At 39.0% G+C, this 15,690-nt stretch overlaps 1 protein-coding gene and 1 long non-coding RNA gene across 6 annotated transcripts in view; one reads left to right on the top strand and one right to left on the bottom strand.

Moving 5' to 3' along the window:
• The window catches only part of fras1 (Fraser extracellular matrix complex subunit 1), a 446,490-nt gene extending 443,220 nt beyond the window's left edge, over nucleotides 1–3,270 (top strand). For all 3 annotated transcript variants that reach the window (XM_043696280.2, XM_043696287.2, XM_087985787.1), the window contains one exon: nucleotides 1,622–3,270. In XM_043696280.2, the coding sequence (XP_043552215.2) occupies nucleotides 1,622–2,194 (573 nt within the window). In that variant the 3' untranslated portion in view covers nucleotides 2,195–3,270. The remainder of the gene's footprint in view (nucleotides 1–1,621) is intronic.
• The window catches only part of LOC122553030 (uncharacterized), a 105,504-nt gene that overhangs the window by 87,853 nt on the left and 1,961 nt on the right, over nucleotides 1–15,690 (bottom strand). Inside the window, exons 1-3 of one of the 3 annotated variants that reach the window (XR_015756738.1) lie at nucleotides 10,494–10,564; nucleotides 6,717–7,036; nucleotides 3,467–3,624 (exon numbers count right to left, since the gene is read on the bottom strand). This is a non-coding gene — a long non-coding RNA (uncharacterized LOC122553030). Of the gene's footprint in view, nucleotides 1–3,466; nucleotides 3,625–6,716; nucleotides 7,037–10,493; nucleotides 10,565–15,690 lie in introns of those variants that run through there. The other 2 variants (XR_015756750.1, XR_015756744.1) reach the window with 2 other exon arrangements.

Here is a 15,690-nt window from a genome sequence, read left to right on the forward strand (position 1 = left end):
GTTGTGATTGTCTCCTCAAACACAGCATCCAGGTAACTCTCCCCATCCCTGATGTGTCGCAATGTTTGAAGCTCAGACTGCAACTCCTCAACTCTGAGCCACAGTTCTTCCAGCAACAAACATTTATTGCAGACATGATCACTGGGAACCACAGTGACGTCCACAGCTCCCACATCACACAGAAATAACACATTATCTGACCCTCCATTCTTATTTTATTTAATTAGTTTTGAATTTGTGTTTATTTTAACTGTTTTTGTATCTCTGCTTATGCAAGTTGTAATCAATAAATTAGCAAGATTCAATTTAGCACAGATTCCAATTTAGCAGGCCCTTATTAGCCAATAATCACAGCCCTCCTGTGACATCACCTTTCAGTTTCCCATTCAGATTCAGCAACAGAATCACCCACCTTCCCAGAATGCTCTCCACTCAGCCCCTCTCCCAAAGTAAAGACCCCAAGTCCACGCGGTAAGTTTATATACCACTTACTTTCCCAGACTGCTCTCCGCTCGGCTCTGCTCCTGAAGATGTAGCCATAGATCCAAACAGTACCGTAGTATTAATCTCACAGTTCCAAATACCACCATGACAGTGGGTGCAGTTTAAATTTAATTAAATTATGTGGCATTGAAAGCTAGTCTCAGTGATAGAGTCATTGAGTTGTACAGACCCTTCGGTCCAATAAAACCATCATTGAATACTGTAATGCCCTTTAGCAAATGAAATCAGCCATCCTACCTTGCTTTGATTTCCATATGACTCTAGACCAATAGGAATAAGGTTGACTTCTAACAGCCTTATGAAATGCCCTAGCAAACCAATCCATTCAAGAGCTATAGGGTGTGTTGCCATTGACACCAACATCCCATAAAGGAACAAAAGGGAGAAAAGAGAATGAGAGATGATCCTACTGAAATAGATGTAATCCTAGTTGGGGCGATTCACAGGGTGGATGCTTTTCCTGTGGTAGGAACTAGAACTAGGGGACACTGTTTGAAAATAATGAGTCTCCTATGTAAGATGGAGATGTGATTCTATTTTACTCGAATGGTCATTAGTTTCTGGAATAGACTTCCCTTGGAAGCAGAGGAGACAAAGTTATTGAATATGTTTAATGTTGAGTTAAATAAATTCTTAAATGGCAAACAAATCGATGGGTTTCGAAGTAGACACTAATTAGAGGCCACAATCAGATCAACTATGACATTACCTGGTGGCAAAGCAAGCTTATGTCAAATGTTATTCCTGCTCCTAATTCCGATGTTTGTAAAACAAAACTGTTTTATTCTGAATTGTGTCAAGCTGCTTTGAGTATTGTTGCACTCAGACAGACAAGTGGGGTTTACTCTGATTTGTGCCCTCTAGATAATGCATATGCTTTGGGAAGTAATGAAGTGAGATACTTCCTGCAGTATTCCTGCTGTTGTAGCACTGTATTTGTACAGGGGTACGGGTAAGTCTCAGAGTGTTGATGGAATGGGAATCAGCAATGGCAGTGTCATTGAATATCTAATGGATATGGTTAGCATCTCACTTGATAAAGATTGACATTGCCAGGTCTTAGTTACGTCTTGATTATATGTTTTCTATTACTATATGACTTTGTTACTTCTTTTAGGTTGAAGCTGGCCATCAATGGTATTTGCAAGTCATTTACATTATTGGTCCAGAATCCCTTTCTGGACCACGGGTTCAACGTTCACTTAATTATCGATTCTCACGCCGAAGGCGAGACCTGGTGGACAAGAATGGCAAGTTAACACTTGATAACTCTTTGATTTATGACAATGAGAATGATCAGGTCAAGAATGGCACAAACATGAAGAACTTGAGGCTGGAGTCTGAGGCTGTGGCATTGACCTCACACAAAGAAGCATCAATCGGAGGTGCTGTCGCTGCCATCATGCTGCTACTTCTGTTTCTCATTACTGCTTGTTTTTTAGCAAGAAAGTGTAAACATAAGAAATTACCTAAGGAGATTCCAGAGGAATATCCACTGAACACAAAAGTTGAAATTTGCAACAAAGCACTGAATAGATTGGAAAAGAACTTAAATGGCAAGCACTACACAGAGAAGAATATCAACATATTAAATAAAAATGATATCATTCGGGTAAAGGGTGTCAAGGTTAAACAGGTAAACCTCAATGTTAAGCTTCAGAATAATTTGCAAGATGGTACAGAGGTTTGATGATTGACATTTTATTACAAAATTTGTGGTGAGACGTGGGGGAAGAAAGAGAACAAACTTGAAAAAAAAATTGTAAACAAAGGGAATATGGTCTGAGTGGTCATGATTGTGTGTGTGATTCTTTTGCAATTGAGCTACCTCATTCTTATATACACATGTACCACATTAACTTAACACAGTACTCATTAAACCTGGTGTATATCTGTTCTTGAACTCTTTTGAAAATTAGATGCCTTTGGGAAATTCTTTTTTTGTCTGCTCATAATCTCAATACTTTTCTGATGGTAGCTCAAGGATTGTGCATGCTTTTAAATATTGAAAGTTTCTTTCTTCATAGCTGGGCTAGATGATAATCTGAGTTGTCTAAAAATACCTGCAAATGATCAAACCACTGAAAATTTCACTCTTGTTATACTGCTTTGTTTCCAGCCATGCATTTATGTTCATGTAAAAGTTTGTTTTTAACTGGATGTGGTGTGTAAATATCCTTTAAGTGCAATTCCAGTTTAGAGGCAAAGTTCACCCAATAACCAATCATTCAGAAGTACACATGATTTTCATTTTCATTTTTTATACTTGTGGTAAATTGAACAGACTGAAAGGTATTGTTAAATATTTGGACATCAGCAGCCCCAGTGTAATCAAAGTTTGTGTTTTATTTTGAACAAATACTATTTTATGTACTGTATTATCTATTGTTGGGTTTTGTATCCTCTGTATGGAGTAGTGCAGTCAAACTTCAGGGTTTATGTTTAACTGCTTAATGGAACTGTGAGACAAACCATATTTGAATTGCATTATTACTGTACTGTATTCACATGAGGATCCCAGCAATGCTGCTGGTGGAAGCCATTAGCACATCACTATCTTCAATTAAACTATTATATACCTGTGAGTAACAAAAATGCTGTCCCATTTCTTTTTTTAGTAAGGATCAGCCCACTCAGTGAGCACTTATCCACGTTGTTAACTGAGTGATCGAGTTGTAGTGTTCAAGGTTTATCATTGCATTGGTGATGAGAAAACTGACTACTACATGACACATCACAATGTTTCAACCAATAAAGAACATTCTATTTAATGTCACTGAATCCTGTCTTTATTGTTTAAAATATAAAAAGGGGGAAGAACTATAATCAAAGCATTTTAACTAAAATATATATAAATCAGTAGAGAACAAATTTAAAATATCATCTTGATGCTGAAGGGCTTGAAAGGGGCTACGTGAATGCAGGTTTCTTTTCTTTGCATGACAGACAGGCTAATTTTAAAAAAGACAAAATCACTGCAATGGTGAAAACAAAAATAGAGTTTTACTTTTGCCATCAGGCACTAATCTGAATGTTGAGGATCAGCTGTTGTTCTGCACCCCACATAAATAGCTTTTGTATTAGTTTAAAATGGGTGACGTGGAAACATGGATCTTGCATCTGTTGGTGAAAGTTAAAGTTAACCAAAATACAAATGATTTCAAAATATAACCACATTTGTTCAGAAAGTTGCATTAAAGATGAATGTCATAATAGGTAGCGATGCTATAGAATATTCCTTAAATCGCTACATGAAAGATTCACAGATGTTATATTTTCAGCATGTCTTTGCAGACAGTGCTGCAATGATAACAACTGTCAATCTGAATTAATTATTGGTAAAATTTTCTACTCTGTGCCATTAAAATGTCAAAATGGAAATGGAAATCCACAAATCCCATACAATAGGCAGTCATTCTCAAAGAACATAATATTTATTCATAGGGAAGCAACACGAACATTGTCCCAGGAGGGAGCCATTGTCAGATCAGAGAGCCAATGGAATGGGGTAAATTTATTAAAGAGTTTCTGTTTGTGTTAATGCAAATATTGGAAAAAATATCATCCACAATATTATTTTAAAAAGCTTCATTTATGGTGCTTATCAAATTCTGTTCATTTCTAAGAGAGAGTCCTATATTTTCTAGAAATTGAAGTGGTTACTTGATAGAGTGGGCTATGTCAGGCCCTTAAGACTGGGACTTAAAAAATTTTCCTTAAAGCCGAGCAGGAGAGTAGTCTTCAAATGGAAACCTTGCCTATCACACTGGAAAATATTTTAAAGATTTTATGGAAGTTTAATAAAAAGGTAACTTGGATAAAAGACCCTAAATGATGACAGGTTCCTCCATTTGTTCAGTGTGGTTTTACTGGGTGTAGAAATTGAACATTGCAAAAATATGTCCCTTAATTTCATGTAATAGGAAATGTTACCCAACTTTGAGGGATTTTGGAAACAAAATCTACCAAAGCCTCGACAACATTTTGATATTTGAACTATTGTGCCATCCAGTATATTGGCAGCCTTCCACAAACTGTCATGCGAGGTATGAAACAGAAGCAGGCACTTCCCCAAAGGGGAAGTTGTTCCAAACCATCTGTTTATTCCTCCTTGCAGCTAGTTTATTAAATGGATCTTACATCAAGTTGCTCTCTGACCATTACTATAAGAAGATCAAGAATGAGAGAGGATGGAGGAAGCAAATATAGAATCACAGACTCCCTACAGTGTGGATACAGGCCATTTGGCCCAACAAGTCCACACCATTCCTCCAAAGGGTAACCCACCCAGACCCATTCCCCTACATTTCCCCTGACTAATGCACCTAACCTACACATCCCTGAACATTTTGGTCAATTCACCTGACTTGCACATCTTTGGATTGTGGGAGGAAACCAGAGCACGGGGGGGGGGGACCCACACAGAGGATGTGCAAACACAGACAGACAGTCACCTGCCACTGGAATCGAACCTGGGTCCCTGGTGCTATGAGGCAGCAGTACTAACCACTGAGCCACCGTGCCACCCCAAATCATCACAGAATTGTTACTTTGGGTGGAGGGCCAGTTAAGTTGACCAGATGTCTGGTGAGCGAAGAAGCTAACAGCACAAGTTCAGTTCCCATTCTGACTGAGGTCACTATGAGGATCCCATCATCTTAAGCTTGTCCCTTGCCTGAGGCATAGTGACCCTCAGGTTGAACCACCACCAGTCATGTCTCTCTGATGACAAAGCAGTTCTATGGTCCTCTGGGAGTATGGCGACTTTACATTAGAAACTATTCAGTCCATTGTGTCTATGCTAACTCTTGACGAGCAATTTACCCTAATTCCATTCCACCCTCTGCCCCGCCTTGATAATGGCCCAGCTCTCTATTTCAAATCTATTGCAACTCAATCTGCCTCCCTTACAATGTGATGTATAACAATAGTTGCTACCAATGGATGCATTACTTTCCAGACTTGAAACATACACTGCATGAAAGATTTTTCCCATGTTGTTGTTTATCACCTTCATTTTCAGTCCTTCCACCCATAGGAACAGTATTCCCTAGTCAAATGCTGTCCCTTGTTTTAAATTGAGGTATCAAATCTCCTTTTATGCAACTTCTTTAATATCTTCACATCCTTTTGAAAGTGTCATGCCCAAAAATGAACATTGTGCCAGTTGAGCTCTAAATTGTACCCTTTATACAAAGTGTCCCATAAAACCGTTCTAGAATTTTCCTATTCCCTTATTGCATCTCCAGTGAAGTCATGATATCAGAGGTTATATATTTGCATGGATGTATAATAGGTGGGAAACAGCAAGTGGGGATAAGGAGTTCTCTTTTAGGTGAAAGAATTTGATTAACTGGTTGCCTGGAAACGACAAAACACATTCGAATTAGGCCAAGGAGTTTAAATTATACCCCCCAAAAAAATAAGAGAACTACCAAGCCAATAACATCTGCACAGAAAATTGCTCTCTTAAAAAAGGTACCTTTATCAATCAGTAACCTGTGAAGCAGGATCCCCAAGAAGGAGAAAAGACGACCAAAATACCGAGAAGAATGAAAGCTGCCTGGTTTTGAGATAAGACCTTTTGTTCTGTAAATCATAATCGGGTGTGTTATCAGACTAGTATCATAGAAGGGAAGGCAAAAGATAGCTTAGAGTAAGGATTTGTAAATTAGGTGTTAGTTAATTATTCTCTGTTCTACTTTAAGAAATAAATTTGTTAATTTTTACCTTAAAAATAGTTCTTGGCCACTTGAATATTATTTACAGATTACTGCACGAGATAAATCTTTGTTGCTGGTTTTAAATTAAGCAGGAGGGTTGACCCCGTGTCGTAGCAAGATCAGCCATGATTCCTACTGAATGCAGAGCAGGCTGAAGGGGCCTACTCTAGTTCCAATTGTTTTTCTAGTGTTTTGATTTTGGCGAGTACTAGTAGTGGAAGTGTTAACCAAGGCCCCACTACTGTTAATAAAGGCACATTGTCCTCCACTCAGCTGCTAACTTTAATGGTGGACTTGCTTCTTATTGAGGCACGGAGTTTTACATCCAGCCAGTTAACATTCTTCAAATTGAATTTCTCCTCAAAAGATATACCTTTGGCAAATCAATGTTGGCTTTCTGCAATCAATCCACATGCATCTAAGTGACTTAATTTATTCTGGTCTATTATTTCTAAAACTATATCCAGCACTGAGATTAAACTAACTAACCTGTAGTTTGATGAAGGGTGTTTGTAATTCTCCAATCCTTGCCAGGGGCTTCCCAAATTCCTTCTTTTCCATAATAGCTGATGGTGCATTCCATCCATACCTGGTGACTTTCAAACTAAAAGTACAGCCAACCTTTCAAATCCTCTTCCTTCTCAATCTTTAGCCCATCCAGAGTTTCAGCTCTCACCTCTTCCGCTATGATAACTTCAGCAACGTCTTACTTGGTAAAGACAGGTTCAAAGCACTCATGTAGTACCTCAATCATATTCTTTCTTCCATGTATAGATTTTCTTTTTCATCCCCGATTGGTCCCATCCTTCCTGTGAGGTAAGAAGGTTTGATTACAAATGAGGTAGGTAGGCCTGCAAGATCCCAGCATATACTTGTCTAACAGGTTCAAGATTCTTGTAGGCTGTAGATGAGCAAAGACAGCAGGGAAGATGAGCAAACTGACCACAACTGTGAACACAGTAACTACTGATCAAAACAGCTGGGGATTTGGTGTCGGGATATCATTATGATTCTAGGTCTGCTTTACCAACCCCTCCCCATTTCTACAATGGCAATTAGAGAGTGAGAGAGAGAGAGATTCTATTTGTCCATCAAGTCAAATGATAGAAGAAGTTTAATATTAAAGGTAGGCTGGAAAAATAGTGAATGTGGACTGCATGCATAAGTAAAATTGAGTACAAAACATATAGGCAGTGTGGATTAATTTGTTCAAATGCTAGCTAACTAAAATGTGGTGCAGAATGACATCAATAGAACAAGTTCAATGCCACTACTGGCTGGGGATGTTCATGTCTAGCTTACACAATAGTGTCCCCAGGTTATGGACTCTAAGTGCCAGGCATGCTTATGTTCCTTTGTGGTTTGTGTCTGATTACTTTATCTTAGATGCAATATATTATAAAAGAAGAATTAACAACCTGTTCAAATATACATTATAAAAGAAAAATACTTAAGTCTGAATTAATTTGTCTTTATATTTGTGGTGGTTAAAAGTATAGCATTCCACTTTTCACAGGAATTGCAAGAACTCCTTAACTGAAACAAATTTTCTTCAAAACGTTTTTAAAGTTGGATTTTAAAAATACTTAGCAATACGACATTAAAATATAACAACAGTTCCATTTACCCACAAGGCATGAATCTGAATATATTATGCAATTGTGGAAATCAATGAATGTTTCTCAGCTCAATCAGCAAGGGACTCATTTTGTCAATTAAGGTGCAAAATCCCATGCACAAGTTCCCAATTAAAGTAGTCTACCAATTAAAGACCGGTGATCAATGCACAATTATTCCTTCAGATTACAGAAACACCTATTTACATTGGCATTGTAATTATTGATTTAAATTGGTAAAACAATTTTAGATGTAATGCATGCTACACTTTTATACAAATGATAGTTATATTGTAAATAAATTTGACACAAACTCAGCCATCACACCAAAATAGATCAGGCCAGAGCACTGCAGTTCTGCTACATCCAGTCATGAATGGGAGCAGACAATTAAACGACAAATCTTAATGAAGAAGCCAACCCAAGAAAAACAAGTGTGACAACATTTGCACCCATCCCCCAGAACTGCAAATGAATGATCCATCTCTACGTTATCAGAAGGTACCCATCATGAGAGATGCCAGTCTTCAGCCAATTTAATTCATATCAAGAAACAATTGAGTACACTGGATGTAGCAAATATTGTGGCTGTGACAACACTCTGGCCACAGTGATGAAAACCTGTGCCCCAGAACAAGCCATGACATTAGCCATGGGGCCTAATGTAATGTAGACATTTACCCATCAATCAGGATAATGTCGGGGATGGGGAGAAGAGGAAAATTTCTTCCCTGATCACACCTAGCATATATGATTATTAGACAGTTCTTAGATGCCAACATCCATCACTTGCACAAATATGAATAATTGAGGAAAAGGAAAACAGATTTGTTCAGGGGAAATTGTGTTAATTTTCTTGAGTTTTTCATGAAGTAATAGAATGCCTTACCAACAAAGTCAATATCTGATGAACAAAAGGGACACAGAAATAGTGGCAGAATGGATACAAAGTTAACTGAGGAAGAGGAAGTTAAGTGTACTGGTGAATAATTGCTTTTCAGACTGGAGAGTAGTGTGGTTCTCTAGGGCTGGTACTTGGACCACTCCTTTTCTTGATGTATATCAATGATTCTAGATTTGTGTGTACAGATCACAATTTCAAAATTTATAGATGACTTGTGAAATTTGAGAAGGAAAGTGATAAATTCAAGTGGACATGAGCGTATGGTGGAATGGAAAGATGAAACAATGCAGTGAAGTAATTCATTTTGATAGAAAGAATTATGAAAGGCAACATTTTTAAACATTATGTAGGAACGGAGACCTCAGGGTATGTGTGTGCATCATTGAAAGTTTTGGAGAGACTGAGAAAGTAATTTTTGAAAAAGAGATTTACAGGATTCTGGACATTATAAATGATGTTATAAGTTAGGAAGTTAGTGAACCCTTATAAAAATGCTGTTTTGACCTCAGCTAGGTTAGTGTGTCTAATTCTGGCATATCTGAAAAAATGTGAAAGCTGTAGAGAAGGTGCAGAAAATTTTATAGGAATAGTGCCACAGATGAGGGATATCAGTTACATCAACAGTTGGGAGAAGTTGGTGATGTTCTCTTTCGAAAAGAGAACATTGAGAGGAGATTCAATGGAAGGGTTAAAAATCATCAAGGGCCTGTGGTAGACAAGTAGATAGATTGAAACTGTTCACACTGGCAGAACAGTCAAGACCAAGAGGACATACATTTAATGTGATTGAGAAAGGAATCAAAAGGGAGCATGAAGGAAAACTTCTTGATGCACAAGTGGTTAGGATCTGGAATCCACAGCCTGAGGGGGAAATCAACCATGGCTATCAAAAAAGAATCTGATAAACACATGGGGGAAAATAACTATTGTGCTATGGAGAAATGGAAGGGCTGGCACTAACAGAAGATAGAGGTAAAAACAATGACTGCAGATGCTGGAAACCAGATTCTGGATCAGTGGTGCTGGAAAAGCACAGCAATTCAGGCAGCATCCGACGAGCAGCAAAAATCGACATTTCGGGCAAAAGACCCATCACAGGTTTGACAGACCAAAATGTGCTGTAACCATTCTGCAAGACTTTGCCACTAGAACTTTGCTACATGTGTTTCTCAGGAAACATTTATTGGCCCAGCTAGCTTTATTTTCTTCATTAATGACATTCCCTCCACTATAAAATCAAATGCTGATGATTGGGTAATGTTCAGTTCCATTTGCGAATCCCCAGTTGGTAAAGGTCTGTGCCCACGTCAGCAAGATCTTGGCAATATAACAGGGTTGGATTGATAAGCAGTAAGTAACATTCACACTGCATGAATGCAGGCACTGATCATCTTTGACATCTTTCTCATCAAAGCTGACCATCAACATCTTAGGGTCCCCAATGATTAAACACTTAACTGAAATTTTACATGAGTGCAGAGATTACAAGAACAGGGTGGGTACTTCATGATGAGTAACCTAACTCCTTACTCCCAAAAGCCCATCAATCATCTCCAAACTGCAACTAATGAGTACGATGGAATAATTTCCACTTGACTGAATGGGTGCAGTGTTAACACTCAGAAGCTTGAATCCATTCAGGAAAATGGCCTGTTTGATTGACACACCATCCACAAATTGAGTCCCTCCATCACTGGTGTATTGTGGCAGCAGTATGTCTCCTCTACAAACTCTGCAACAACTTACCCTGGCTGATTCAAGAGCAACTTTCAAATCCAAGTCCTTATTCACCTAGAAGGGCAAGAGTAATTGGAATATCACTTGTCTTGAAGTTTATCCTCAAGCCGCATACTATCTTGACTTGTACTATTTCTTCATACTTGCTGGATCAAAATCCTCCTCTGACAGCACTGTGGTGAACTTCAATACTGAAATTCATGTTGAGTGAGAGAATGATTCACCAGAAACTTCAAGGGTAGTTAGTGATGAGAAACAAATGCTAGCCTTTCCAGCGATGCTAAAACCTTATGAAATAATGAAAAACATAAGTAATGGTGTTATCAACGATTATGTATTCATTTTATATGTATTTTATTATTTTCATTTCTTTATGCTGCTGTTTATAGGTGTACATGAAATGTGAAATGTAGTTAAGCGTTTAAAAATGTGGATGTGTTTTAATTAATTGGTTTTATATTCATTTATATCAAAAAGCTGTAAATGATCCTAAAACTGATAATAGCATACTGGAAAACACTCCAACTCTGAACAGTATTCATGTGTAAGGCAATCTCAATCCTACAGTAGTTTTGGGAGGAGAGACTCCATTCAAATAACAAAATGACTAATTAGTTTTTTTTAAAATTTTGAATTACTGATTATTCTCTCAAGGACATAATTTTATATCTTAATGAGTTCAGTTGACTGCACTTGTTTAACCTCTGGTATTGGAACAGGGCACAATAGGCTGAGTGTTCTAGATTACTAGAACAATTTAAATACATAAAGACAGAAGTCTATAAACTAATTTTACAAATAAATGAAGAACATAATAATGTTCTTTAATCCAATTCATTAAGGCTAGATATATTCAATATTGGGCACTATTTTCTAATGCATTTGTTTTAAAGACTCAGTCGCTTTCTACTGATCTCAATTGGATCATTTGATTACTGACAGACTGGAGTGTGACCCTGAACAAGTTACTTTCAAAGTGTAATATTTTCCTTTTTCAGCTTTATATGTTTTATTACTGAGTGAAGGCTTAAATAAAGAGACCTTTTTGTCTTGATCATTTATAATGATGTTATTTTGTCTGCTTTGCCTTCATACTTGCAAATTTCCTGTCCGTCAGTATATAAAACCAGTTAATGACTGCGGTTGTCAAATTTTACACTAGTATTCCATCAGTGGCAGTCTTCATTTGCTGACAAATCCTTGTGTACCTGATGTAATTATGCACATGGGTGTAACATTAAAATTTAAAATTCATTAAGAAAATTGAGAGAATAAAGGGACACATTTAAATTGAGGGAAGGGAATTTCTTCACCCGAGAGACCTTTATAGACTAGATTACTGAAAATATTTAAAGAGGAGTCCGATAGATTTTCTAGATCAGCCATGGTTATGTTGAATGACAAAGCAGGCTTAAGGGGTTTTATTGGCTTATTCTTGCTCCAATTTCTTATATGCTAAAGGTATCCAGCTCTTTATCTTATTTCTCCTTTAAAAGCATCCTTAAAATTTACACCACAAAGTCCAGCACTATAATGCTGGTCATTTTGGTGGTACCTTAGCAGACTAAGGTGAAGAGGGGTCACTGCACTCATAATAACTTTTAGAACAGCCTGTGTTAATAACACATTGATAGTGTGGATATTCTATGGATATGCCTAAGTAGGCAGATCATAACAGTACCCTCTAACTAAAGGCTAATTTGTCTCATCTTCTATTTCAACCCCCAGTCTCCTAGTTAACCTCCTCACTTTAATACACAAGTGCATTCAGTGGTACAGGGATCCACAAATTAAAAGGGGTCAACTTCTACCTGCAGTTCCTTATTACTACCGATTGGTTCTTACCCAGTCTGTAGAAGTAGTGATTGGAAAAAGAGATCTGAAAAATTGTTAAGTCTAAAGTGCTGAAAGTTGAGAAGATATTGTCTCTTGCTGCACGGAGACCAAGTATACTCTCTGCTTCAAGTCAAAAGGGGAAATAGCTGCAGTTCTCCTTTAGGCTACAGCCCCCAAGGAGATGGAACAGAGGCAGCAAGATCACAGAGGACAGGGATGCGGGCGTCTCAGCAAGGGGCCTTCATTAACACTTCTCCTTTGTATGTTTAAGCCAGAGGCCTGTGTGTTCAACAAATGTGATTCACCAAGAAAGTGATCACAAAAAAGTGCCCCTGCTGCTAACCAGGGTGACGATGGCACTGCCAACGGCAGTCAAGGTAGTCACTGCCCTGAACATTTTTGCTACTAGATCCTTCTCGACTGGAATAGATGACAAAGTAAACATGTTGCAATTCGTCACCCATAACTGCATATGAAGAGAGGTCATAATTAATCTTCTTTCTACATGCAGCATGTACATGGCTTTGCCAGACAGCAAAATCTTAAACTCCCTCCCTAATGGCATTGTGGGTCTACCTACAGCACATGGACTGCAGCAGTTCAACAACACAGCTCATCAGCACCTTCTCAAAGGCAGCGAGAACAACTTCAAAAGGCTACCATTCACTCAAAGTGCAGTTATTGCATAACCATCCAGAATTTCACAATCCTGTAGCAGTTATGTTTTGTTCATCCAGTGCTAATTCACTGCTCCATCTTTCAGCTCTCACATCAACCAGAGGGTGACTGCACAGTGAGAATGTCACTCCAAGGCCACTCTATACCAGTCTGATGACTCCTTGCAGCATCTCCACCAAATATCAGCATTCCTGAGATCTGTGCTCCATTTGACCAAATTAATATAGTGTGCTGAAACAATTCAATTTGCCTTGGCTGCTCTGAAAAAGTCCTTGCGCACCTGATGGTCTGCTTTCTGGAAGGCTTCTGAACATCTGGGGGAAGGGAATCTCTCTCCCAAGCTACAACTCAAGCACAGCATCTAAATATATGTGAGCACTCTCTTGTGACTTGCATCAATTTTGTATGTTCCTGAAGGTCTTCAAATATGGTTCAAACTGTTTCGGCCCAAGCTGTAATCAGAATGCACAATGCCTTTAAGAGGTGCAGGCTGGCTTTCCATGCTAAGCTGTGAATGCATGCAGCAGCTCCTCACTCACTGCTGTACAGCATTGCAGATTCATAGAAAGCAATAGGCAGCACTACATTTGTGCATCTGTCTGCATCATTTTAAACAACACATTTTTTGGAAGCTTCAACTCCGGAAACCTCAACTTCAACAACTGAAAGCTAAACTAAAACCCTGGGTCTTTGTAAGGCTTACTCCACCCACTCATGGCTTCTTTTGTCTCTTTTTTAAATTAAAAGCTCAAAGCTATTTACTCTATGGGTGAGCTCTTTGTGGGTGGCACGGTGGCACAGTGGTTAGCACTGCTGCCTCACAGCGCCAGAAACCCGGGTTCAATTCCCACCTCTGGCGACTGACTGTGTGGAGTTTGCACGTTCTCCCCGTGTCTGCATGGGTTTCCTCCAGGTGCTCCGGGTTCCTCCCACAGTCCAAAGATGTGCAGGTCAGGTGAATTGTCCATGCTGAATTGCCCGTAGTGTTAGGTAAGGGGTAAATGTAGGGGTATGGGTGGGTTGCGTTTGGCCAGTCGGTGTGGACTTGTTGGGCTGAAGGGCCTGTTTCCACACTAAGTAAATGAATCTAATCTATTTTCCATGCAGATGCCTTGTCACCTGGTTTACAACACCTCTCTACCAGAGGAACAGATAGAACAAAACCCTCTAAAGGCATATCTTGTCACAGCAGAAAAATAAAACTAATCAGCTTTTAGTTTGAATGTCACTAAGATACAAGAGGAAAATAACAAGGCCTAGTTAAGGTAATTAAACAACCCTCAGTTGCTTAGACAACTCATAGCTTTAGAGCATTTGAGGTCGAAAATCAATGTCTATATGTTTTTAAGAACATCAAAATACTGACAACCCATTTAAATCAGTAACATATACTTACAGCCAATTCTAGTGCTGCACATGTTGGAGGGCATTCTCATTGTGAAGGCAGGACTTTGTCTCCACTAGGACTGTGTGGTGGTCACTCTTACCGATACTGTCGTGGACAGACACATCTGCAGCGAGCAGATTGGTAAGGTTGAGATTAAGTATGTTTTTCCCTCTTGCTGGTGCCCTCATCATTTGCTGCAGACCCAGTCTAGCAGCTATGTCCTTTAAGGCCAGACTAACTCAATCAGTAGTACTGCTGTCAAGCCACTCTTGGTGGTGGACACTGAGATCCCCCAGCCAGTCTACATTTTGTATGCTTGCCACCCGTAGTGCTTTCTGTAAGCGCTTTTCAACTTGGAGGAGTATCAATTAACCAGCCAAGGGAAGATGATATGTGGTAATCAGCAGCGGGTTTCTTTGCCTATAAGACTTCATGGGGTCCAGAGTCAATGTTGAGGACTTCTAGGGCAACTCCCTCCCAACTGTATACTATCTCTGCTGGGTCTGTCCTGCTGATGGAACAAAACATATGCAGGGACAGTGATGGTGATGCTGGTGTCTGGGTCATTGTCTGCAAGGTACAATTCCATCAGTATGACTAGGTCATGCTGTTGCTTGACTACTCTGTGTGACAGCTCTCCAAATTTTGGCATTAAGCCCCCAGATATTACAAAGGAGCTCTTTGCAGGGTTGACTGGGCTGTTTCTATCATTGACCTAGGCACTGGGAAAGACAATGCCATGTGGTCCGTTAGGTTTCATTTCTTTCAGATTTCGTAGTGATTGATACAACTGAGTGGCTTGCCAGGCCATTTCAGAGGGCAGTTGAGAGTCAACCACATTGCGGTGGGTCTGGAGTCACATGCAGGCGAGACCAGGTAAAGATGGTAGATTTCCTTCCCTGAAGGACTTTAGTGAACCAGATAGGTTTTTCCTGACTATCAACAATGGGTTCCTGGTCAATAGTGGATTCTTAATTTCAGACCTTTTTTTAAAAAAAGAAGATTTCAAATGCCCCCATGGCAGGATTTGAACCTGGATCCCCAGAATATTAGTTGAATTTCTGGATAAATAATATAGTAATTCAAGTCCCCGTTCAACTCCTACCTGTTCCAGAGATGTGTCATAATATCTCTCAAGCTACACAAAAACTCACCAAACAGCACAACATCAGGAAAACTCAACAAAGAAATCAAAGTATGTATGTGGCAGAGTCAACTAGCAGCTTGCTCCAAATGAAATCCATTTGGATTTAGGGCAACAACATCTCAGGGCATTATCCATGGATACCAACCACACATATGTTA

The sequence above is a fragment of the Chiloscyllium plagiosum genome, unplaced genomic scaffold, assembly GCF_037043375.1.
Source record: "Chiloscyllium plagiosum isolate Xiang-an unplaced genomic scaffold, Cpla_swu_hap1 HiC_scaffold_1, whole genome shotgun sequence".
Taxonomy (NCBI): domain Eukaryota; kingdom Metazoa; phylum Chordata; class Chondrichthyes; order Orectolobiformes; family Hemiscylliidae; genus Chiloscyllium; species Chiloscyllium plagiosum.